Source organism: Saccopteryx bilineata, chromosome 1 (assembly GCF_036850765.1).
Source record: "Saccopteryx bilineata isolate mSacBil1 chromosome 1, mSacBil1_pri_phased_curated, whole genome shotgun sequence".
Taxonomy (NCBI): Eukaryota; Metazoa; Chordata; class Mammalia; order Chiroptera; family Emballonuridae; genus Saccopteryx; species Saccopteryx bilineata.
The window spans coordinates 398,994,999-399,021,278 of NC_089490.1; the positions used below are offsets into that span (position 1 = coordinate 398,994,999).

General features: G+C 57.9%; 1 protein-coding gene across 5 annotated transcripts in view; it reads right to left on the bottom strand.

Annotated features, from left to right (window-relative positions):
- Window positions 1-26,280, bottom strand: part of MACROD1 (mono-ADP ribosylhydrolase 1) — a 149,595-nt gene that overhangs the window by 116,491 nt on the left and 6,824 nt on the right. For 4 of the 5 annotated variants that reach the window (XM_066251876.1, XM_066251877.1, XM_066251878.1 and 1 more), the window contains exons 2-3: window positions 20,657-20,758; window positions 19,871-19,987 (exon numbers count right to left, since the gene is read on the bottom strand). In XM_066251876.1, the coding sequence (XP_066107973.1) occupies window positions 19,871-19,987; window positions 20,657-20,758 (219 nt within the window). Of the gene's footprint in view, window positions 1-6,178; window positions 8,016-8,647; window positions 8,777-19,870; window positions 19,988-20,656; window positions 20,759-26,280 lie in introns of those variants that run through there. The other variant, XM_066251879.1, reaches the window with a different exon arrangement.

Sequence of the window (26,280 nt, forward strand, 5' to 3'; positions counted from 1 at the left end):
AGTGGCGGGTTTTTATCATTTTTATTTCCATGATGCTGGTGAGTGGCCCTGAGAGGCCCCTGCTCGGGGAACTTTGGGTCTAAATGCTCCCTGCTCCCCCCCAGCTCTGCAGAGGGAAATGGGGAGCAGGGGCCTGGGTCAGGGAAAGGAGGGGGGCCCCGAGTGGCAGCAGACAGCCCTAACTCACCCCAGGGTTACACCAGGCTTGACCCAAGCCCAGAGTGACCAGGAGAGCAGGCTCCAAGGCCTCCACCTCAACACCTTGTGGGTGTTTTCCAAAGGCAGCAACAGTCTAATCTGTGAGAGCAGCCACCTCTATCTCAGGACCTGACTGCCAACCACATGATCAAGTCTTTACTGATCACCTACTGTGTGCCAGGCCTAGCTCAAATGGGAGACACAGCAGTGAACAGGGACCCCAGAGACCCCTGCCCTACGGACCTCACTTCTGCTAAGTTTTGAATAAATATTTGTTTTGGTTTTTTATTATTCAGTGAGAGGAGGGGAGGCAGAGACAGACTACTGCATGCGCCCCAACTAGGATCCACCTGAAAAGCCCAATAGGGGGCAATGCTCTGCCCATCTGGGGCATTGCTCCATTGCAACCGGAGCCATTCTAGTGCCTGAGGCGGAGTCCATGGAGCCATCCTCAGCAATCAGGGACAACTCGCTCCAATCGAGCCATGGCTGTGGAAGGGGAAGAAAGAGAGAGAGAGAGAGAGAGAGCAAGAGAAGCGAGAGGGGAAGGGGAGGAGAAGCAGATGGGCGCTTTTCTTATGTGCCCTGCCTGGGAATCGAACACGGGACATCCACAAGCCAGGCCAACGCTCCACCACTGTGACTAAATATTTGTGGTTGGTTGATTAAAGTCTCCGAGAGGCAAGTCAGCTCTTGGAAGAATAGATGCTGGCCTGGGGGGCACCGGTGAGGGGGCTTGGGGGAGAGAGCCCACCTCGCTGAGCATCTGCTACGTGCCAGTCACTGCAGCAGTCCTCGAAGCAGGGACCTCCCCATGTCACAGAGAAGACAGGGCTGTGGGTGTCAGTACCCTGTGCCTTTCATAGAGAACAGGCAGTGAGGGGGCCCATGCCCTGGCCTGCTCCTTTCCCCACCCCTCAAAACTCTCAGGGAATGCAGCCTCTCGGTCACAGAAAACTAGGGACAAGGAACAATGCTGTCTGGAGCCCACAGGGTCACAAAGGGCCTGCACCCGCCACACCTTGAGCCCCTTCTCAGCAGTGCTGGGCGGAGGGCTGTTTGGCTCCTGTATGGGGATTAAGCCTATTATGGAGGCTTGGGGGCTAAGCCAATGCTCTTCCCGATGCCCCCTTTCTCTACCTGTTTTCAGATACTCCAGGAAGACTAAGGGGAACCTTCCAGGTCCCGGCTGAGCCAAGAGCAGAAATTCTTTAATTAGCTTTCCCTTGGATCAGGGCCCTGGCGAATGGATTAGTCGTGGTGGGACGCAGGAAGGGAGCGCAGTCCTCCTTAAAGCTGAAATTACACACTGGGGGTAAAGGGCCGAGGGGACGTGGCCAGGGACAGCGGGCTCCTGAGCAGGCCTTCCCCAGCTCCCCGGGGACTGGCAGGTGGAACCTATCACAAGGAAGACACAGAAGACGTGCTCTCAGCAAGGCCAAGGTCCCAGGAAGCCGGCGAGGAGAGACGCTGGGCTCAGCCGGGCTGTGTGCCTGAGTCTTCGAGTGAATGTGCTTCCTCCCATGTGGCCGTCCAGATCTGAACCTTCATAATCAGAAGGGATTTCCTAAAGGGGCACCCATCTGTGAAAGGCAAGACAGCGTGGCCTGATGGCACCAGGCACCAGACATCTGTCACCACGCTCCACATCCTCACTTATCCCCATTTTCAAACAAGCAAACCAAGGTCTATACCAGTGGTAGTCAACCTGGTCCCTACCACCCACTAGTGGGCATTCCAGCTTTCATGGTGGGTGGTAGCGGAGCAACCAAAGTATAAATAAAAAGATAGATTTAACTATCGTAAGTTGTTTTATAAAGATTTATTCTAGCCCTGGCCGGTTGGCTCAGTGGTAGAGCGTCGGCCTGGCATGCAGAAGTCTCGGGTTCGATTCCCGGCCAGGGCACACAGGAGAGGGGCCCATCTGCTTCTCCACCCCTTCCCCTCTCCTTCTCTGTCTCTCTCTCTTCCCCTCCCGCAGCGAGGCTCCATTGGAGCAAAGATGGCCTGGGCGCAGGGGATGGCTCCTTGGCCTCTGCCCCAGGCGCTAGAGTGGCTCTGGTCGCGACAGAGCGACGCCCCCGGAGGGGCAGAGCGTCGCCCCCCTGGTGGGCGTGCCGGGTGGATCCCAGTCGGGGTGCATGCGGGAGTCTGTCTGACTGTCTATCCCCGTTTCCAGCTTCAGAAAAATACAAAAAAAAAAAAAAAGATTTATTCTGCCAAACTTAGCGAAAATCCGACATAAAGTACTTGGTAAGTAATTATTATTATATGCTTTTTTTTTTTTTCTTTTTCTTTTTCTTTTTTCTGAAGCTGAAAACGGGGAGAGACAGTCAGACTCCCGCATGCGCCCGACCGGGATCCACCTGGCACGCCCACCAGGGGCTACGCTCTGCCCACCAGGGGGCGATGCTCTGCCCCTCCGGGGCATCGCTTTGCCGCGACCAGAGCCACTCCAGCGCCTGGGGCAGAGGCCAAGGAGCCATCCCCAGCGCCCGGGCCATCTTTGCTCCAATGGAGCCTCGGCTCTGGGAGGGGAAGAGAGAGACAGAGAGGAAGGAGGGGGTGGGGGGTGGAGAAGCAAATGGGCACTTCTCCTATGTGCCCTGGCCGGGAATCGAACCCGGGTCCCCCGCACGCCAGGCCAATGCTCTACCGCTGAGCCAACCAGCCAGGGCCTTATTATATGCTTTAACTTGCTGTAAGTCTGCTTTATAAATTTTATAAAGTAAAGTTACCTACCTACTTTATAAATCACCATGACTGTGGAACCAGTGGGCAGTTAGAAAATGTTACTATTAACAGAGATACAAAAGTGGGCGATAGGTATAAACAGGTTGACTCCCCCTGCTCTAGACCCAAGGAGCGTGAGCAAGGCCACGGTGACCCGGGACAGCATTGCTACCAGGTCTTTCCAGGCTCCTCCCACAGCCCTGAGTCCTGGCCCATGAGGCCTGACGGGGTCTGTGAGCCTGGGAGGAAAGGCACGGATGAGCCCCTCCCAGATATCACTGTGGGGAAGTAGGTCTCCCAGGCAGGCGCCTCCAGGAAGCCTTCCCTGACCCTCCCACCAATACACTTCCACCCTGTGCTGCAGCCCTGTTGGCCCGGCTCTATAACCAACACTGTTCAGATGCAGGGACTGGGTCTCTGTCATTGCACCCTCGCTGAGTGAAGAAAGGAAGGCTGCACCCACCCCAGTCTGGGGAGCCGGAGAAAGGCTGGAGGGGCTGGGTCCCAGGAGCAGGAGGACAGGAAGGCGGGAGCCCAGCTCCAGGCTGTGTGTCCTGGGCATGCCCCGCCCTGTCACAGCACCCTCGGGCCCAGGCTCTCCTGCTGGCCGGCTCTGCCTGAGGAGGAGGAGGCACGTGCGGGAAGGCGGGCAGGAGCACAGCTCAAGGGCTCAGACCCAGAGTCCCCAGGAACCCAGCATTTGAAGTGTGACCTGTGCCCCTGAGCTTTACAGCAAAGGCAGGTCTGCTGTGTTCCGGCCACGCTGGGCTCTGCAAATGCGGGCTGCCCGTGGGGGACAGGCAGAAAAGGGACATCTGGGGCCCAAGCCTCCCCCTGGCCTCCCTGTTCTCAGAGCAGCAAGCTGAGCCACAGCCAGGGTGCCACCGTGGGCCCACGTGGGACGCCCCACCTGGCTCCTCCTTCCTGGCCCTCCAAACAGGTCTGGCCCAGCTGCCAGGGCCCCACCTCCTGGGCTCCCCATCTCCCTGGCTCCCCTTATAGCCCCAGCACCCAGCACCCAGCACCCAGCACCTGCCGAGTGGGCACCAAGTTGAATGAATGACAGTGCCGGGAAGCACCCGGGAGGGAGGAGGGATGCCTGAGGAGACGACCTCTCAGCCAGGACCCTGGAGCGTGAGCAGTCCGCCACGTGAAAAGGGGAGGAAACAGCGTTGCTGGTGGGGAAAAACCCCATGCCAAGACCCGGAATGAGGAAAACATGCTGTCAGGAGACCCCAAATCATTTGTCTGGACTGGAACGGAGAGGACAGAAGGAAGCAGAAGAGGCCGGAGGGATTCTGGGTCAGAGGGTGTGGGTGTGTCAGGCGGATGCCTGGAGAGCCAAGGACACTACTTCTCCAAATCGAGGATCCCAGGGCTGTTGGAAGAAGACATGATAACAGACGAGGCTGCCCAGCTCTGGGGGTCTCCATCTCCCCCGTGGTCTCTGTGAATAGCACCTCAGCCCACACTGTGCAGTGTGACCCTGCCCCCAGCCATGAGGTGGCAGAGAGCACTGAAACCCAGAAGCACCGCCCTGAGCAGCAGCAGCAAGCAGCTGCCGCCCCACAAGAGGCCAGGCCTGCAAAGCCCAGGGCCACAGCCGAGGGAGTGTGTGGACCCCCAGGGCCAGGGGCCCAGCGGTGGGGGTGAGGCTGGGGGCCAACCCCTCCTCCCCACCCCGAGGAACATCTCCAGCAGCAGGTGTGGCCTTGGCAAAAAGGGACATGAAGGGCAGTGGCCCTGCTAAGACTCACACGTACTGTGAGCAGGGAGGGGTTCCGTGTGTTTTCTGGCGTGAAGCAAGTGTTTCTAAGCACCTACTATGTGCGGGATTGGTGCCAACCACTGGCGCAGAGCCAGGAAAGGGCCTGCCTCCAGTTGTACCTGCTTTTGCGCATAGCAGGACTTCCCACCTCGCCTTGCCAGCAAGAAGAATGATGTTTCTTATTTCAATTAGCCCTTTCTTGATTACTTGTGAAGTTCTGCATCTTTTCACTTGTTTACTGGCCATTTGTTTTTCTCCTTCCGGGAATTGCCTGTCCATATCCTTTGCCATTTTTCTTATTGATTTGTGGGAGCTCTTCGCATATTAAGAAGAGGAGAAAAGCAGCCTCCCCCAGGGGCAGGCCCTCAGGGCCTCCCTCCTAGGTCTTTGTTCCCAGGAAAGGGAGGAGGATTGGTGTAGGTTTCTGGGGGCTCCCTTGAATCTCTACACTCCCGCCCAGATCCCAACGGGCCAACTCGGCTGGAGAGGAAGCATGTTCTGCAGGTGGGAGCCCCTGCCAGGCCTGCATCTCAGCTGGCAAATCCCAGAGGGCTTATTTCTTACTTCCACGAGATGCCTACACTGCCTGTGGCTGGCAGGGTGCCACTGATGGCACTCAAGGGGACCCAGCTGGTGGAGCTGGGCATCTAGGAGGAAGGGATGACATTCACCATCCCAGGCATGTTCCATGGGGACCAGCCAATGTAAGGGGCAGGTCCCGAAGGCCCAGACTGACTCTCCCACCAGAATTTCAGGGTGCTCTCCAGCACACAGCATCCCTGCCCCCTGCTTCCAGCTCCGATGGTCTCTACCTAAAGAGTGACCCACACCCAAGAGGGGACATCTGAGCCCTGCCCCCTCACCTTCTGCCTACTGACCTTTCAGGGCCAGCAGTAACCCAACCCTGTGGTTTATTTCCCTGCCATCCTTTTCATATTTCAGGCTGCAAACCAAACTGCCCGCTTACCTCTTCCCTGAGTCCCCTGCTCACGCTGCACCAGCTCCCCCAAACCAGGGAGTGCCCACTGGATCCTCATGCCACCCATTTCCCCATCCCCCACAAAGCCACTGCAGACTGCAGGCCACTGTCCTGATGCTGGCTAAAGTCATGCCACCGTGGCCAGAGAAGTAGGAACTGTCTGTGCTAAGGGTGGCCTGGTGGGGGTCCTGCACAGCCACGCCCATCGTCCTGCTCTACACTGTGCCTGAGTGAGCCCTCCAAAAGGGCAGATAACACTGCCACAAAGGTGGCCAATGTGACCTCTGGAAGACAGGGGGATTGGGCCCTACATGGACCTGGAGAGATGAGCTCTCCCCGAAGATCTCCAAACACCCACCCCCATCTTGGGCTGACATCATGCCCGCTAATCAGAAGGACACTGTAAGGCCAGTACCCCTGGCCACCATCACAGCTGCCTGTCCCGTGCAGGTTCGAATTTGATTTGGACAGACGGTAATGAAACAACGGAGCCAAGAACTGGTGGGCCATTAGCTTTAATCCTAGCTTGCACCCGGCGGGCAAGAAATACACACAGTGGGAAAACACTACCCTTTCCATTAAGGGGTCCCAAAGCCACTGACTTATCTGAGTATTCCTAGAATCAAAGGTCTGTACCTCACCAGCCTTATTCACCTCTGTTCCCCATCTCCTCCTCTCTGCACAAACTCTGCACAAACTGGCTTCTCCCTCAGCACTCTGCCATCTTGGCTGCTTCTCCTCTGCAATGCTAATAGCAGGAACCAAGAGAGAGAGAGAGCCCCCATCTGCCCCATTTTATAGTATAGAAATCAAAACCATTAAGCCAATATACAAATAAGGAAATCTCTGATACAAAGTCACTTATCTGAGGCATAAATGGGATTCCTCATAAGAGTGCACCACCCCACATCACGGTGTGAGGAAAAGCTTAGTTTTGAAAAGATCATAGTATTAAAAGGGCGGGAAAGGCTTAGTCTTAAAACTAAGACTTAGGCTATAATGACTTTGCTGGCTTACAGCCTGTCTCCCACACTCAATGCAAACTATAAACGAGCAAACATATATATATTTACAAACTTATTTGACCAACAGACACCTAAAACGACAATTGTTACCATGTGCCCATCCCCCTTTATTCATTCTTACTCGTTCATTCAAAGGTGATGTGAGTGAGGGGAGTACCCAGGACACCGCGAGCGGATCTGGTTCAAGCCTCCCGACTCGTCTGGAGACAAGTCACATAACAGCCCTGCACCACCACTCCTCAACCTGAACAGTGGGAACACTGAAAGCCACCTCCAGGTCACTTTAGATGTTCGTCTGGGCTCAGAGCACTGCTGGACTGGGGCGGGCCACTGTCTGCTGTTGCAAGACAAGAGGCCAGGCCAGTGAGGAGAGCCAAGTATGGCGCAGCAAGCCCCACCTGCCAGAGGGGAGAGGGCTCATCTGAGGCAGGGGGTGGGTCAAATGACCTCCACAGTCTCTTCCAGGCAAGAACGAGACACGCTGGGAGACAAGGCTTCCAGGCAGTAAAAACCCCATCTTCAGGGCAGAGCCATTGCACAGCCAACAGACCCACAGCCAAGGGTTAGGGCAGGCCCCCTGGCATGGGGGGGGGGGGCACTCAGCTGGCTCTCAGGAGCTCCTCTCAGAAGTCACTCATCCTCATTCTCCTTCAAGATTAAAACATGTCATGACATGGAATTAGCCACGGGCTAAGCCTCCGGCTTAACTACACAGAGGAAGACAGGAGGAGGGTCTTCCTGCCAGCATGCCCCTCCCCTCAGAGGGCCCCCTTTCTCGTCTCCGTTGGAACGGGAGGGGCAGGGCGGGAAGCACCAGGCCTGGCCGGGAGCTTTGGGGTGGGCACGGGGGCAGGCTGGGTGGGGGGCTCTCAGGCTGCCTGCGGGCTGTGAGCCGAGCTGGGCATTTGCATGGAGAGCTCCATGGTTCTGGAATTTATGCAGCTGTCTGTGTGATTCCTAAGGTGAGACGAATCTCCAGGCCGCTTTTCTCAGCAGGAACAAGCCTTTTCTTCAAATCGATGGTGACACATTTTTAAACTGCCATATTAAGGAGGGAAGGATTTTGCCGGCCCCCTGGGGGCAACCCTTATTAGTCACTGGCTCACAGGAGAGAAATTGAAGCGGCAGAGCCCGTGCGCCTGGGCAAGGCAGGAGTCCCGGAGGCCAGGCCACCGGACGTGGGAACGGACAGCGAGGACAGAGACACACGAGGGAGCCGAGAGGCACCGCCCACCGCAGAAGCAAAGCGTGGGAGGGGCGGGAAACTTGGCGAGTGAGACTGAAGAGGGCGCTGGAGCGAGGTGGAAAGCATCTGTAGGAAAAATAAAGAACAGTTGGCCAAGGGTAATAGAGGGAGAGAACAGAGAGAAAAAGGGAGACCGTAGAAAGAAAGAGAGAGAGGCATGAGGCTGGTGTTTAAAATGATTTCCGAGTCTGGGATCACAGAACCTAAAGTCTTGTTTCCCGTTTTGCTACAGCTGCCAGGAAGCTCAAAGCCACATTTCATATTCTGTTCCGATAGACTTGCTCAGCCCAGTTTTGATCTGGTCGGGACCAGGGTAGGTGCCAGGGGCCGATCTGCTTTCAGCAGCCACAAGGAACATGAAATGCAAGGGCAGCCACGCCACGTCCCCTGATAAACTCCGCGTCGGCTCAGGTGGCGGGTGGCAGGGCTGAGTGGAGGGCCACCGCCAGAAGCCCAGCGGAGGCTAACAGGCCGGAAAGCGCGTGCCAAGGGCGTCCCGGCCGAAAGGCTCCAGGTGTGGCTAAGGGCACGGGGCCTGTCACTAGATGCCCTCCCTGGTCAGCGCCCTCCCTTGTATTTCTGTTTAAATGGTTCCCCGATTTTATTGTGCCTATATTTCAGTGGAAATAGGTGGGTTAAACATTTTTAAAAAATCAATTCCAGCTCAAACGCCCACTTTCCTCAGGGATAACAGTCACCATTTATTGCGCTCCAATGACTCGTTGCATTTGTACGCGTCCTCCGGATCTTCTCAACCACCTCCCGAAGGGACAGCTCTCTGCCAGGTTTCCAGATGAGGAAACTGAGGTGCAGGGGAGACGTATATCCTGGTCAAGGTCACAAGGGCTCGTAAGAGGCCAGAGCAGCCCTGTCCTATATGTCCCCTGATGCACCCCCACTCCTATCCCTGAGCCCCAGACCCCAGCACCCTGCTCTGTACAACAGAGGGGGCCCCCACCCCGCTTGTTAGGAAAAAGACGAGGCTAGGTTAAGGTTAAGGCCAAGGAGGCACTGAGAAGTGGTCAGGGGACTCCTAGAATTCCATCAACCCCTGGCCCTGCCCAAGACTCCCCTAGTATTCACTCTGCTGAACCCCAAGGCTTCGGCTGTGACCTGGGAGAGTTCCCTGCTGGCTGCCAGGCAGGATTTAGCTCCTTTGACAGTCAAAGTTGCGAAGCTCCCATCACAAATGTCAATTCTGGGCCATTTGCTTCGTAGATTTTAATGTTCCTGTTTCTCCTCAACATCCTCAGCAAGGTAGCTCTTGCTTTTCAAAAAGGGATGTGGCGTTTGATGCTGTTTAAACCATCGTGAAGTACAGCCAGGCGGCAATAATAAAACAGACGCGAGCCCTGCTGGCAGGGAGATGGCTGACAGCCGGGCCTCTCTCTTCCCACATGCTACACGCGGCTAAGCTCCTATTTTTATGGCAATTACTATGTCCGAGAAGGGGAGGAAGCGGCGACGGAGAGAAGGTGGGTGTCGCTGTACCAGGACCACTTGTTGCTGTTGGGAGCGGGGTCCAGCTGATGGGGTTTCAATGAACTAAAGCAGCAGACCTCCCGGGTGTCCCAGCAGGGGGAGGCCCATTGTGTCCACCACCTGCCTCTGCCCTTGGCCCCATCTGTGCCCACTGCCTCCCTTCCCTGCCCCCTGCCACCAGGCTCCACAGCCCAGGGCCTGTCCTCTCCCAGATCTGCAGCCACCAAGCTCCTGGTTCCAGAGTCCGCACTGGCTTCTGCCTCCCGATATAAACAGACATAAATAGCTGTGTCCCCTCCGCTCCACCCAGGGGTCCTGGGGTGCTGTTAGGACACAGGAGCTACTAGGCAGGTGTTCTCAGCCACCCCCACAGCAGTGGACACCAGCCATGTGCTGAACCTTGTCCACAGAGACTGAACATCAGAGGACACTGGCCCTCCAGAGAGGGGCTAGTGGGTCGTGAAGTGAAGCTCACCAATGGGAACAATAGTGACTGTTTACGGAGACCCCACAATGCACGAGACATCACAGGCAGTTGTTCGTTTTGTTCCTCTTAATCCTTCCATGAAGCAGGCACTCGTGTGGAAACCGAGGCCTAGAGTAGCAGAGTTAGTGAAAGCAGAATTTACCTTAGTCTATTTTGTGAGTAGCCTTGGCCCTGGCCTCCAGAGGCCTCTAAGATGGGCCCATGCCACAGGCCAATCAGCTCAGGCCTGGCTGCCCAGGACAGCCGCAGGGGGCTCTGGCTGGCTGGCTCAGTGGATAGAGCATCGGCCCAGCGTGTGGACATCCTGGGTTCAACTCCCAGTCAAGGCACACAGAGAAGGAACCCTCTGCTTCTCTCCCCCTACCTCTCCCCCATCCCCCTCTTCCCATTCCTCAGCCAATGGTTCGATTGGTTCGAGTGTGGGCCCCGAGCACTGAGGATGGCTCAGTTGGTCTGAGCATGTCAGCTTCAGGTGCTAAAAATAGCTCAGTTGATTCGAACATCTGTGCAGACAGGAGTTGCCAGGTAGATCCTGGCCAGGATGTGTGTGGGAGTCTGTTTCACTATCTCCCCTCCTCTCACATTTTTTTTTTTTTTTTGGACAGAGACAGAGAGAGAGTCAAAGAGAGGGACAGATAGGGACAGACAGGAAGGGAGAGAGATGAGAGGAATCAATTCTTCGTTGCAGCTCCTTAATTATTCATTGATTGCTTTCTCATATGTGCCTTGACCAGGGAGGGGGGGTGTTTACAGCAGAGTGAGTGACCCCTTGCTAAAGCCATTGACCTTGGGCTCAAGTCAGCAACCTTGGACTTCAAGCTAGCAACCTCTGGGCTCAAGCCAGCAACCATGGGGTCCTGTCTATGATCCCACGCCCAAGCCAGCGACCCCACGCTCATGGTGGTGAGCCCGTGCTCAAGCCGGTGACCTCAGGGTTTCAAACCTGGGTCCTTCACATCCCGGTCCGACGCTCTATCCACTGTACCATCGTCTGGTTAGGCTCCCTTCCTCTCATTTAAAAAAAAAAGAAAAAAGACAGCAGGGAAAGGGGCCTGTGATGGGGCCACTGCAGCCACCTGAAACAAGGCTGCAGCAGGGCCTGAGGATGCATCAGGACAAGTCATTTGCAAAATAAATTAGTGAGCCCAAAAGGTGAGTTTCTGAAACGAAGGAAGACCCTGAAACCCTGAAGAGGGGAGAGGAAGAGAGGGCTGGAGGCTGCATGGGGGTCTGCAGGCGGCTTCAGCTCTGCCAGCTCACTCAGCGTGGCCACCAAGCCCTGACAGGAAGCACTTCAGTCCTGCTCCCCATCCGGGCCCTGCAGCTGTTCCCATTTGACACACACACCTTTCCCCGCAGAAGGCAGAGCAGATTCTGACAGCCCTATGGCAGAGGTGGGGGGGGGGGGGCTAGCCTGCTTGCCCTGCACCCTCACAGTCAGGAAACCCCAAATACAAAAGACTGGGGGTCAGGAGGAAGCCCCTCCCTTTGCCACTGTGGGGCTCAGTTCACCATAGAAAAGACAGGAAGGGGGTGCCATCCGCCTGCTTGGTGGATGGAGGGGCCAAACCTTGTCCCCAGCACAAGCAAGCACTGGGCGCAGAGCAGGCCCTGTCCCAGGGCTCTCAGCAGTCCGTCAAGAGGCAGCAGCAGCAGCAAGCACAGAGCTGGCCCTTGTCAAGGGTTTACTCTGTCCCAGAGGTTGTACTGAGCATCTCCACCAGCTGTCTCCTTTCCCACTCACAACAACCCAAGGGCATGGGTCTTAGTGCACTCCTTATCCCTGTTTTACAGACAAGAAAACTAGGCTCAGAGAGGTTAGGTGGCATGCCCAAGGTCACACAGCTGGTACACAGCAGGGCTGAAAAGTGAGAAGTGAGGAAACAGGGCTGGATCCTTTGACTTTTTTTTTTTTTTTTTCTTTTGACAGAGACAGAGAAAGTCAGAGAGAGCGACAGATAGGGACAGACAGGAAGGGAGAAAGATGAGAAACATCAATTCTTCGTTGTGGCTCCTTAGTTGTTCATTAATTGCTTTCTCATATGTGCCTTGACCGGGGGACTTCAGCAGACCAAGTGACCCCTTGCTCGAGCCAGCGACCTTTTGCTCAAGCTGGTGAGCTTTGTTCAAACCAGATGAGCCCGCGCTCAAGCTGGCGACCTCGGGGTCTCGAACCTGGGTCCTCTGCGTCCCAGTCTGATGCTCTATCCACTGCGCCACCACCTGGTCAGGCTCTTTTGACTCTCTTTTAAACCACGTGATGTCCTAAAGGCCATCCCCAAGTTGAGACCAGGCCAGACCTGACCCAAGAGGCCCAAAAGTCAGGGTCAGGCGTGTGTGTGAGCCCACCCTCGGGGTCTGGAGAGAACAGATTTAACTTAACATGCCTGCAAACCGTGTTGTCTGCACAGAGGTGGGTGCTGAGAGGGAGGGAAGGAAACCCCAGTTCCTAGGTGGCTTCCACATACTGTGCCAGACCCTTTCTCCTCCTAGGGACACAGGGTGCCCTTCCGTCACAGGGGCAAGTGAGCTGCAGCCTCCTGGGAAGGCCTGAGCTGACTGGGCAGTTCTTTGCCAAGTGCTGGCGGATCATCCCAGAGAACAAGCCAAGGGCTACAGGTCCAGCCCTTTTCATGCTTGGCCAATTTTATAGTGCCCATTAATTTCAAAACACACACATCCCCACAAGCTCTGGCCTCCTCGGCTCAGTGCTCGGGGTGGAGAGTGCTTTGGGGACATAGACAGGTGTATAGGCACGGGTGCTGAGGCCAGGTGACCTCAAGGACAGAGGAGCCGGACAGAGCGTGCTCCGGGCCACTCAGCAGGGGGGTGGGCAGCACAGCCCTCACAGGTGTTTCCTGACCATCGTCTGTCATGATGTGGAGAACAAGGCCAAGGAGAAAGGGTCCAGTGTGGGGAACAGGAAGGACCACTTTGTCACTTTCCTGCTGTGTGACCCTGAGCAGGTCACTATCCCTTTCTGTGCATCAGCTAGGTCCTGTCCTCCTCTGACATGGCAATGCCTGGGGGCAGGCCCCAAGTCATGGTGCCTTGTGTCCCCAGAGCCTCCCACAGAGCCAGGAACCTCACACGGGTCCACCACTGTCCTCATCTCTAAAGGCATCAGCCCTTCTAGCCCTGACTCCTATGACCACCAAGAGGGGCAGCATGGAGTCCGGGCTGGGGCAGGAGGACGGTGCCCATGGGAGCCGCCAGTTCACGCTTCCCTCCCACCGTCTGACAAACTCTCAAAAGCATCGGATCACTCCTCCATTCAACAAACACTTATTGAGACCCAGGGCCCATGGTTCCCCCTCACGTCCCTGTGGAGGGACAAGAAGAATCTGCCTGGTGAATGGGAAACTAGACAGAAGACCTCGTACGGAAGGGCCTTCCAGGGCCTGAATGGGAAACTAGACAGAAGACCTCGTACGGAAGGGCCTGCCAGGGCCTGAATGGGAAACTAGACAGAAGACCTCGTACGGAAGGGCCTGCCAGGGCCCGTGAGTCCCACCCACTGGCCAAAGCGCTGCTCTCTGGACCAGGCCCTGCTGTCCCTCTAGGGAACCTCAATAATTCAGGAGAAATCCATCATTTATGAATTTATGTAACCGCTTCCTGACCTTGTGGGAATGAGCAGCCCTCCTCTTGCAATGGTGAAAATTAGCCTCGGCACTTTCTCAGGGGTTCTGGGCTTCCTAATGTGGCAAGGGGGCAACCTGGACCCCAGGCTTTCCAGCTGCTTCCCCGGTGGACTGTGCCCCTCGCCCCCAGCCCGGACCGGAGGGAGCTGCTGCAAAAGTAAGCTTGATCGCATCCTCCTTAAACTCCAAGTCTCAAAGGGGAGGGTTCGATTCCTGGCTCCGCCTTTTACAAGCCCCGTGGCTGTGCCTGCCTCAGTCTCCTTGTCTGTAAAATGGGGAACTGAGGCAACGTATGCAGGCGGGGGGGCAGCCCCTGGCCCAAAGGGGACATTCCATAGCAAGCTGCCCCACAGCCTAGAAGTAGCAGCTCTGGGGGGCAGACTGGGGACAGGAGCTGGGACGCAGGACAACCAAGTGGGCTACGGGGAGCCACGACAAGGCCTCGGGAGGCCAGCGAACCTGCCCCGATGTTGGTCCCATCTTCTCTGCACTGACCACCTGCTGTGCCAACCACCACCCTACCTCTCCATTCCCTGCAGTGAGGACAGATGACAGCACACCTACTCTGGGGACTCAAACTTTCCAGCCAGAAAAGAAAAGGGAACAAAGGAGAGGTATTCCCACCTACCTTAAAAAACAAAAAAACAAAAAAGAATTCCTGGAGGCTCTGGAGCCTGGCAAACCTCCCCTCCCCACCACTGTTTAGCTGTGTGTCCGTAAGCAAGGTGCTTCACGTCGCTGAGCCTCAGTTTCCCCACTGACCATGGGGTTAATCTAACACCAGGAGTCCAGAGAAGGTGGCGTGGGGTGTGAACAGTCTAGACCTGCAGGGAGACCCTCGGCTCGGACAAGACCACAGCACCTCAGAGCTCCCCCGTGTCCCACCCACTCTAGACCTGCAGGGAGACCCTCGGCTCGGACAAGACCACAGCACCTCAGAGCTCCCCCGTGTCCCACCCACTCTAGACCTGCAGGGAGACCCTCGGCTCGGACAAGACCACAGCACCTCAGAGCTCCCCCGTGTCCCACCCACTCTAGACCTGCAGGGAGACCCTCGGCTCGGACAAGACCACAGCACCTCAGAGCTCCCCCGTGTCCCACCCACTCTAGACCTGCAGGGAGACCCTCGGCTCGGACAAGACCACAGCACCTCAGAGCTTCCCCGTGTCCCACCCACCTCACCCCTCCCTGTCAGCACCCTCCTTCTCTGCCCTTGGGATGCCCTTGTCCTTGTCCAACCTCTGACTCAGCCTCCACCTCCTCAGCTCTGGCGCCTCCTCCCCCAGGTTGCCTTCCTGATTGCCTCCCCCCACACACAGGCAGGACTCCTGTCCCTCGTACACGCTGCTGTCCCTTGCCATTCACATGTCTCACCCCGAATTCTGGACTAGAGACTGTGTGTCTGGGAGCCCAGGGCCTGCCCCAATGCCTGGTACACAACAGGCCCACCACCTACGTCTGCTGAACAAAGTCAAATTCCGATGCAGGCGCCTGCCAAGCTGGGGCATGTCATCTCTTCTCCTGAGCTTTGGTCTGATCACTGAAAACGGAGCTCATGGTCCTGCCTGCCTCACGGATGCCTCGGATGGGGACTGAGGAGTCAGCGCCAAAGGAGGGGCCAGTCCTCACCCTGTGCTCCCCAGGGGACAGGGCCGGGGAGACCTGCTGCTGCTCGCATCTCCGGGCCCGCACCGCCCGCCCTGCCCGCTGCGGAGAGGTTGCTGCTGTTGGCGGTGGAGGCAAGCCTCAGCAAACACATTTAAATCCGAAGTGACAGATAAAGCGATTTACGGCGACAGTTTAGCGTCAGATCGCTTCCCACAAGGCAGCCGGCGTCCCCCGGCCCCCTGCTTGCTAGTCCATCAAGGCGGTTTCTAAATCACTGGCTGGGAGCGGTGGCCCAGGGACAGCGACGGCCGGGCTTCTCTGGGCGCTCCAGGCAGCAGAGGGATGAAACAAGAAGTCCGACTGACTCGGCTGGAGGAGGGGGACGATAAGCGGCTGACAGGCCACAAATCAAAGCCCTGAGACTTGAGGAAGCAGAGTGCCACTTCATGCCTTATGTTAAATAAATAAGCGGCTTACCCAGCTCCCAGTGAGGCCAGCTTGGCGCTGTGAGACAGGGCTTCCCACCCAGTCCGCATGGCCCGGCCTGCGTGCCCGGGGCCCTCCAAGGCCTCACTGACCCGCTTCGCCTCCTGCCACCTCCCCACAGAATTAATCGGTCTCTGTGGCATCACATGGCACTGTTCAGACCTTGCTCCCTGTGCTTTGTCACCTTATCGTCTACTTAGCTGCTCTTGCTCTTGACTTCCAGTAATCATTTCCTGGGGGCTCCCTACGTGACCAGCACTGGACCAGCGTGAACTCATGCCGTCCTCACACCACCAGGGATGCAACCAACGATGACCCACTTTACAGATGAGGACACAGAGGCTCAGACGTACCTGGCCGGAGGCTGCGGTGCTGCCAGCAGAAAGGCTGGGATGCGGACCCAGCTCCTGACCTCTGTGCTCATGGCCCTGACCTGCTGGCCAGGGACCCTTTCAAAGTGAGAGGTTCTTTCTGTCTTTGCACAAAGCGTCATATTCACCCATGCTCAGTCTGGTTATGCCTGGAGGCCAGAGCCAGACGCCCGAGCCCTGGGTTGGCCAAGAATGAGGGACTTTGTGCTGGGACACTTCCTGTCTGGGACTCAGCCGTCCCCGTGACCCAGTCAAGGTCATGTCCTCCCATGACAAAAAGAAGATGCACACACTCCAGAAGCGAGAGCGCCCTCTGGGGTAGAGACCCCCAGACCTGGAGGAGATGCCAGGCGTGGCTCTCTCCGGACACAGCCTGGGGGTCACAGGCCAAGCTAGAGAGGCAGGTACTGTCCCCAGAATCTCCTGCTCCAGAACGGGGCCTGCGGGGGCTTCCTGGCTTATCTTGCCAGCGTGGCGGCCCAATTTAATTAAGATGGATGCTGCATGCCCCCGTGGGCAGGAGCCGTGGCTGGCACAGATGGCGGGAGCCTAAGACTCTCTGGGTGCTGATTGAGCAAGTGGCCTGGCCAGCCCGGCCGAGGAGGGCCCAGGGATGCCTGCACTGTGCCTGGGGACTTGCATTTGGTCCTGCCCGCTGTGACCTCAAGTCCTGCCACCTACTGGCCAAGCGGTCTCCCTTTTACTCTCTGCCCCAGCTCCCCCTCTACCTACCCTATAACATACATTACATACCACACACACACACACACACACACACATACACCCGATCACATCTCAAATATCAGCAAAGTGGGGTAAAAACCATCCCTGGATTTCCAGTGCCAGTGGGACCGGCTGGAAAATGGAATGTGATTTTTCAAAGTCCTGAGAGAGGCCATGGGCAGGGTCCCTCTGTGGGGCAGGGAGGGTATCCTGCTCCCAGCCTCCCCAAGGATCCCCAGGGTCCTCCCGAGGGGCGGGGAGACCCCCTCCAGCCCAAGGCTCTTCAAGATGGAGGGGTGGTTGGGGGACCTAACGCCCTTTTCTCTCACAGGCTCTTCCCAGTTACCCTGATGCCTCCCCCTCCATGGCCCCTGCAACTGGAGCAAAGCCCAGTCAGTGATGGCACCTTCCCCTCCCCCCATTCTGACCACAGGGACAAAAAAAGACACCCCTAGATTCCAGAACTTCTACAGCTGACCTCCAACTCCAGCCCAGCCCGACCACCACCACTGCCCCTTGGCTTCAACACTAAAAATTTAAAAATCTTCACCCCTAGATAATTGCTCGCTCCTCTTTCCCATTGTGGTGGCTCTGTGGTCGTAGCTGAGAAGCAATTATTCATGGCTAATGATTATAATCAAGTCAAATAGAATTTAATGGACATGTATTCTCTTCCTGCTTGAAACTTTACATATGAATTAAGCACACATGGGTTTCACGAGGCACAGGCCAGATTTATGCAGCCCGGAAAAGCCCGCGATGCCACGACGTGTACTCTGCTAATAAACAGACTGATTTATGGGCGCCGCTGGGCCTGGGGACCGCGATCTCTGCTGCCCCCTGGTGGGCAAGGGGACCGCCTGCGCCAAGGGAGGGGGACAGCGGAGCTCCCAGGGGTGAGACAGGACCCGGCCTCCCTGCAGGGGGCCCATGCCAAGACCAGCAAAGACCCCTGAGGTCTCGCCAGTGCCCAGCCGGCCTGACTACCGGCGCTGGGCAAACACCTAGACGAAGGACCTCGAAGGGGCACAAACTCCGTGTGGGCCCCTAAGTCCAGGGCCAGCCGCAGCCATTCCCTGGGCTTCCAGGTGGGCTCTGGTTCCCCCTGTTGTGAGACTATTTCTTGAAAAAAGGAGATCCCAGGAAAAGATACCAAGAGGTGTTGGGTAAACTGAGGCAAGCAGCGGGAGGAGAAAGCGGCTCATCCGTGGGAAGCATCCAGCACCCCCGTTCACTGCTGGGACGGGGCGGACGCCACAGGGACGACGAGGCGTCGGTTCTGGTGGCGACAACGGCAGCAGGGGCTGAGCCCTCAGGTCCTGCCAGGCGCTGCGTGCGCATTTCAGTGCGCGTGCATCCGCCCTTTATGGCCCCCAACACCTCCCAGCTGGGTTTTCCACGACCCCCACCCTGCAGAGGAGGAAACAGGGGCCCAGGCAGGCACGTGGAAAAGGGGAGTCCTTGGAGAGATGGAGCAAACGCGGCCACCCCCAGCCCAGTGCAGTCAAATGAAGCCAGAACCAGAGTGCTTCTCTGAGCACGGGAGAGGCAGCCAGGCACAAGGGCGCTCAGTAAGGGCCATTAATCACGCCGCAGCTCTCCGGAGCCCCCACCCGCTCCATCTGTACCCCGCTGACACCCTGCCTCGGCCCTCCCCCCTCCCTCCTGGCCCGCCAACCACCCACCCAGCTGGAAAGGAGCTGATAAGATGCCCCACTTTTCCCTCCGACCACTTTGCAACTCAGCAAGAAAAGTACCAGCAGGGTGCCTCCCACCCCCTTAGCCCCAAGGAGGCCCCTTAAGCCTTGGCCCCAGGGCTTGGTGCTTCTACCCCAGGCCAGTGCCTCCTGGGTCCAGGCCGGGAGAACTAACATCCTTCTCCTCAGGGCTGTTATGACATCTGCCAACCCAGCTTGGCTTGTTGCAGCTCCGTCCCCCCAGATGGACTCGCAGACCGTGCTACCACCCATCCTCCTAGAGGCCCAAGAGAAATGAGTAAACGCAGCAGAAAAAACCTAAAGGTGACCCAGGCTCCTGCTGCTCCGAGTCAGAACTCCTGTCTTCATGTGACTGGTCACGTGTGTGCCGAGACAGGCAATGTGGGGGAGGAAACACCGGCGTGACTGCTCAGGTCAGCGGACATCGGTGGGGAGACACGCAGAGCGAGACCACTGCCAGAAATGCAGCCTGGACCACACACAGGCAGGCCTGGGCAGCCTCGTGACACCTCTCCCGGGGCCCAAGAACCTCGTCACCTAGGCAGACCCGCACCGGCACTGCCACATCCCCGAGTCCTTTGACGACCCCTCTCCCTGGCTAGCACTGCTGTCAGACACAGTGGCCACCAGGCTGAGGGTGAAAGGAAGGAGACTGGTGACACTTCTGGGGGTGCCTGGAACGGCGCCAGGGGGAGGGGGCCGGCACAGCAGGGTGATCCTGTGACTGGGCGCCCAAGAAAAGAGGGTCTGCCCAGGTCCCCAAACCTTGCTCTGAGGAAGAGGGTCCTTCCTGTGATGGACCAGGCTCGGCCCCACTCACCTTCATCCCAAAACCACCTGCACACCTGACTGCCCTCGGCCCCGCGCCCTGACCTCGGCCAGACCACCCCTGCCCGGGAGGAGAGCGGCCACCTTCCTCCCGCCTCCGGAAGGGACAGGGCAGCAGTCTCCTGGCCTCGTCACAGTAAACTGCCACACCAGCAGAGCCCGGGGCACGGGGCCTCTGCCCCCGCCCTCCCCTCCACGGCCTCCATGGCCTGCTGCACGTCTGACGGTGTGGGCGGGAGGCGGAGGCAGGAGAGCGTGGTGGGGCGCCTGCCTTCTTCCTGGAAGGACAGCCGATGCAATGCCAGCCAGGCTGCCTTCCTGGCCGCTAAGGGGCCTCAGAGCTGTGAGGTGGCTCAGCTGAGGCGCCCCCAGCACCGCAGGGCAGGGTCCAGGGAGCAGCAGCCCGCTCGGCTGGCACACTGGGCTCCCATGGCGCCAGCAGGCCATCCTGTCCGGCCACCTGAGTCTCCCTGGAGCCATGTGGCCTTCCCCCTATGCCTGGCATGGCAGATCAGAGTCAAGGTGACAAGACAACCAGGTCTCTGGCCCAAGCCAGTCAAGAGCCTCCACTCACCAGCGTTGACAATGGCGTCCACCTCCAGCTTGGTGATATCACCTCGGAACAGGGAGATCTTCTCGTTGAGATGCTTGTCCTTTTTGTACTTGGGCTCTTCCACCTTCACAGTCAACCCTGGAACAAGTAGAGGCTGAGAGGGGAGTCATGGAACAGCCCCCCCTGCAGAGTGGCCCACCGGTGCCCACAGGCTGGGCGCCTCTGCCAACTCCCGTCCACGCCAGCGGCAGCCTGCCTCGAGGGGACTGATGACACTGGTAGTGCCAGCCCACGTGGACTGAGCACCTACCAGGTACAGCACACACGTGGTCTTGAAACACTACAACCGGCACAGTACTGGCATCACCATCCCAGTCTGCAGCTGTGGCGCTGCGGCAGAGCGGGTTAAGTGACTTGTCCAGGTTACTGGTTGCTACCAGTTCCCACCAGGACTACAGGCCAGTGGGGCGCTCACCAGCACACAACCCTACCAGCCACTCTGCCACAGCGACAAATCCCGGCAGGTCTGGGCTCAGCCTCCCAACAATGGAATGGGAAGAAAAACCCACCCTGCCTCAGGCTGTGTTAATAATTAAATGAGGCAGACCAGCATCGGCACTGCCACATCCCAGAGTCCTTTGACGACCGGACCCCTGGAGCACACTCATGCCAAGTGCCCTGCACACAGCAAGCACTCAACAAATGCTGCTGCCATCTTGCTTAGCTTTGTCCCTCCCCCTCCCCCAGGAGGCGGGTCTGAGGAGGCCACCCGCCCAGTGCCCAGCGGGGCCGCCCTGGCAGGCCTACCTTTCGCCGTCTCCTTCCAGGTCGGGATCTTCTTCAGTCTGATGAAGTCCTGGCAGAAGTAATGTTCCTCCCGCTGCTTGTCACTCAGGCCCTTCAGAAAGGCTGCAGGGGCGGGGCGGGGCGGGCAGGAAGGAGAGTCAGGGAAGGCTGGGAGGGCAGCAGTCCCAGGGGACTTCCCTACCCGCCACTGGTCTCGGACTCCCGCCTTGTTCAGGGAGGAAAACCGGCCCTTAGGAGCCCATCCTTCCCATAGCTTCCAGGGCAGGGGGCCTGCAGGGAGGGGCCCAACCGCCTGGGCTGTTAGAGTCTGGGGCCCGGAGAACATCTTGCCCTGCCCTCTTTGTTCAGGAGGGGAAACTGAGGTCCAGGGAGGCAGAGGGTGTCTCTCCAACACCACAGACCTGAGTTCAGGAATCAGTGCTGCCTCTGTCCAGCTGCAGCCAAAACTCTAGGTCCCGAACGTCTGCATTTGTAGAACGGGGACTAAACACTTCTTGCAGAATAATTTCAAGCCTACTCACACATGCCAGGGCCAGGCAGGTTGGCAACACTGAATCCATTACACGATCAATCAGTTGTATCAATAATGGGCTACATTTTCAATCAGTTACATGATCAGTCACTTACATCATCATTGTCATTATGCATCGGCTCAGGACACAGGGAACCAAGACAGCCTTGCTCCTCAAGGAGCCACAGAACCCAGCAGATCTGCTCTCTGTTCCCGACACCCCCCAGCATCTGCTGAGGGCTTCCCACTGAAGGACGCTCCCTGCGGCCTCTCCCAGTGGCATGGCGTGAACCAAGGGAGCCGCTGGAACTGTCCTCATTTTACAGGTGAGGAAATGGGAGCCTGGGGAGGTTAGCAGCCCACCTGTGTCTGGTGAAAGGGAAACCTGGGCCCGTCATCACAGACTCCAGGTCCGCTAGGGGCTGGTTCCCCTGCTCCTGCCTTGGCCCTGGGCCTGGCTTCTCTTTGGGTGGGACCAGGAAGAGCCCAGGGCGCCGCTGGGAGGCGGCTCTCCCGAGCCGTGGTCCAGGCTGACAGCTCGCGGGCTCCCCCTACTGACCTGAGGCCTCCTGGGTGTCCAGGCACTCGGCCCAGCCTCACTCGCCTGGACCACACACTCCCCCAGTTGGAGGAGCCCCCACTGACCACAGCAGGTGGAGGGGGGTAAAATAAACTACAGAGGCCACAGACAAGGGACTCAAACACATCAGAAAGTGTGTAGAGGTACGAGGGCCATTAAAAAAGGTGATAGGAGAGGAAGGTCGCCTCCTGGAGCCTCTGAGGAGATGGCTGCTAGGGGCAGGTATCCAAGAGAGAGGCTGCTCCTCTGTGGGGGCCCTTTTCCCTGCCAAAGTCACCGGTACCTACGAGCCTCTGCTCCTCACGGACGCATGTGCACAGGGAGGGCCCGGTTCGTGGTCCAGCTCAATACTAGGGCAGGATTATTGTAAACGGCTCAGAGCACCCCGAGTCCACTTCAGCTGTGGCTCAAACCAGAACCACATTCTGGCAGCCACACCCCACCCCTTCCACGGACCCCTACAAGGTGCAGATCCTGAATCCAGTGTTAGCGATACAACACGCAACAAGGCAGATGTGGTCCCGGCCCCGGGGAACCTACAGTCCAGCCCAGGGACAGAGTCTGACCAGGCTTCACACAGGCAAGCAAGCCACCCAAGGAAGTGCCAAGCCAGGCCAGTCGGGGGGCCGGGACAGGGAACTGGAACCCAAGCCCAGCGGGGGTTAAGAGAGACTCGGAAGAGGAGTGGGAGGCAGCCCAGGCAGGGCAGGGTGTTCTGCCAGCAGAAACCAGCATGTCCAGCGTTGTGGGTAAGTAAAATCCAGGGTGTGGGGCAAGGCAGCGGGGGTGGAGGGCATAGTGAGAACGACACCAAGAGGAGGCAAGGCCAGCTGGGGGGCCACCGAGGCCTGCCAAGGATTGACCTCATCCCAAGGACAGCAGGACCAGACTGAAAATGCTTCCACCGAGTACAGACTCAGAGCCCACACACATGGGCCATTTGCTTTCTTTTGAAGAGGCCAAGGCCCTGCCATGGATGACACCCAGCTGGACTGTACTCTCTGTCACTAGTGTCCCTTGACGCTCACAGCCCATTTCCCTGCCCCCTTCTCAAGGGGCTGCCCTCCCCACTGGGCACACGACCCCACGCACTATCTGACAGACAGGCCCAGGGCTCCCGCTTAAACATGCCTTTCCTGTGTGTTGGGGGTGGGGATAGCGGCGGGGTGGGTGCTGGTATTCGGAAGGAGATAACGTGATTCTCCAAGCCTCAGCTGTCCTCTTCTGTAAGGTGGCGGCGCGGAAGGCTCCCCTGTGCATTAAGTGAGAAGTGAGCAGGCTTAGTTGGGTACATGGCAAAGAACTCGGCTACAGGTAGCTGGTACCACCCAGCAAAGAACAGGCTACGGAAAGGCTGACTCCACCCACCTCTCCCCGCCAGCCTGAACACAGATGAGTTAGTTAATAATTACTGAGCACCCACCAAGCCTGGGGGTGGGAGGCAAGGTGAGGTCCCGGGGCCCCACCGAGCAGAAGGAAAGCAGGGACCGCTTCCTGGAGGAGGTACTTCTCACTTTTCTGATCTGCCCCCAGGAGCTGCAAACTGCCAGAGAAGTCCCGCCATCAAGCAGAAGGCTCCCTCTAAATTCTTGATCTCCCCCTGGTGGTCCGTCTTCCTGGCCAATTGAGCTGCTGCTTTAGAATGGGTGCCCCCTCCTCCATCCCCCCTCCTCCAGTCAGCAGATGCTGCCCCCTCCTCCCACCAAGCCAGCAAGCCCCCTACCTGTCCACACCTCATCCTCCCTTTCAGTCCCTGAGCATGAAGGTCCCTCCTCCCAGCCAAGGCCTCCCGGCTCACCCTCCAGAGGACTAGCTCCAGCAGCTCTGCCGCCACTGGACTGTCCTGTCTGCCCTCAAACACCCTCTGATGTGTCCCGTCTTTTAAAACAGAACCCTCCTTCAACCCCACATTCCTCGCCCCACAGCTGTGGCCTTGCTTCTCTGCTCGCCCCCACTGCCTGCGTTGCTCCCTCCCATGCTCCCCAGCCCGTGGCCATCTGGTCTCACCTCTCCATCAAAGCCAAGGTCAGAGACACCACACCAGCCATGTGGCCCAGTGCAGTGCCCCTTCTGTGCTCCCTGTGTGCTCAGCACGCCCAGCCTCTTCATCCCTATCAGGAACCCGCTCTCCTGGATTCCACCCAGCTCACTGGGCCTCCTTCTCAGTCTCCTTGTTGCCTCCCCTCTTCCTTGTGTGCCCTGATGGGGAATCGAACCCCGAATATCCACACGCCAGCCGATGCTCTATCCACCGAGCCAGCCAGCCAGGGCCCTCCCCTCTTCCTTAATCCACACCCTATCCCTAGGTCTTCACAGCAATTCCACACATTCAGAAACCTTCTGTATGCCTGGCCTGTGGTGGCACAGTGGCTAGAGCATCGACCTGGAATGCAAAAGGTTGCCAGTTCAAAACCCAGGCTTGCTAGGTCAAGGCACATATGAGAAGCTACTACTATGAGTTGGTGCTTCCTGCTTCTTCCCCATCTTCCCCCCCCTTCTCTCTAAAATCAATAAATAACATCTAAACAAACAACAAAAAGAAACACCTTCCTTATGCTCATGATTCCCAGGCGGCCCCTCCAGCCCCCCATCGCCTCCTGAGTTGTTGGATATATCCCCACAGTACCTGCGAAACCAAGTCTCTGCACACCCCTGCCAAGGGCCAAGCCTCCACCATCACTGCCTAGAGCCCTCCGAAGTTCCCAGCTCCCAACTGGCTCCCCGTGTCCATCCACTCTTCTGTTCCTCACACAGTAGCCTGGGAGCTTTAGGAATAAAAGTCAGAAGTCCTCTCTCTGGTTAAAGCTCATTCAAAATCTAAGTTCTTACCATGGCCAAGTAACAGGCCCGCCTCTGTCCCTAACCTCCTCTTGTGTTACCCACCCCCTCCCCACTATACACCATTCTGTCCCTACACCTCAGCCAGGCAGCCAATAGACCACCTTTCAGTTCTTCCCCGCCTCAGTGCCTTTAAATGGCTGTGCCCCGACCTGGTCTTCCTTTACAGGCTCCTCCTCTCTGCCCTCTCCCTCCCACAGTGGCCTCTTCTGCTACAGTCTGTGGTTTATTCCTAACTTGACCTTGGTCACACTGGATCTGTCATGTTTACCCTGGATTGCCACCACCTGGCACTGTGCATGGCATGTGTGAACATCGTGACACAAATCCATGAGCACAAGCTGAGGCCTGGAGGTTGAGGGCAAGTTTTCTAAGGGCACAGCCTTCCGGGCAGAGGGAACAGCACGCACAAAAGCCCTGAGGTAGGAGAGAGCGTCTGGGTGGAGGAACAGAGAGTAATCTAGAACAGCTGGACTGGGGAACAAAGGCGACACTGTCTCCATCAGGAGCACAGACCCGAGGAAGCACGCCGCCGGGTCCAGGCCACAACCGTGGTTCTCCTCACTCCCGCTCCCACGGAGCTGGGGCTCATGACTTCCCAACCTCAATGCTCATGGGCAAGTCACCCAGCCCCTCTGAGCCTGTTTCCTCCTCTCTAGAACGGGGACACGACAAGCCCTGGCTCCAGCTTTGCTGGGAACAAGAAGCTGGCTGGGAAAGGATTCTGTAAGCTGTCAAATGCAACGCACACTTCAGAGACAAACACGCCTTCCTGTGAGTGAACTAAGACTTGAAGAGAGAAAAATAAAACAAAATTTTGGTGGGAAAAAAATTTTTTTTTCAACTTGGGGTATAACAAGTAGAGGAGCTTTTTAAATTATTTGGGTCCCCATATTTGTCATCTTGCACAACTGTGACCAAAGACATCCTCCCTCCCAGGCCTTGGTATGCCCAAGTGTGGGGACTCCCAGCCTGCTGGACCCGGGGCCAGACACTGAATGCATGTCTGTGACACCAGAGAGACTGGTCGGCCGGGACTCAGAGAGCTCACAGGACCCTCTGAGCTGAGTCCCTCTGGCTGGGAGGTACCCCAGGGAACCAGTAGGGGTGCTTGGAGACAGCCCAGGTCCCCTAGCAGACACCATCGTGAAGATGCCAGCATCTGCCTTTAAAGAGGCAGAGGAACCCTGTCCGGCCACAGGAAGGGCCGGGCAAGGTGCAGCCCCTGGCCTGTCCTGCACACTCCTCCCCGGTACCATGGCCCGTCCTGCACACTCCTCCCCGGTACCACGGCCCGTCCTGCACACTCCTCCCCGGTACCACGGCCCGTCCTGCACACTCCTCCCCGGTACCACGGCCCGGTCTGCACCGTCCTCCCCGGTACCACGGCCCGTCCTGCACACTCCTCCCCGGTACCACGGCCCGTCCTGCACACTCCTCCCCGGTACCACGGCCCAGTCTGCACCGTCCTCCCCGGTACCACGGCCCGTCCTGCACACTCCTCCCCGGTACCACGGCCCGGTCTGCACACTCCTCCCCGGTACCACGGCCCGGTCTGCACCGTCCTCCCCGGTACCACGGCCCGTCCTGCACACTCCTCCCCGGTACCACGGCCCGGTCTGCACCGTCCTCCCCGGTACCACGGCCCGTCCTGCACACTCCTCCCCGGTACCACGGCCCGGTCTGCACCGTCCT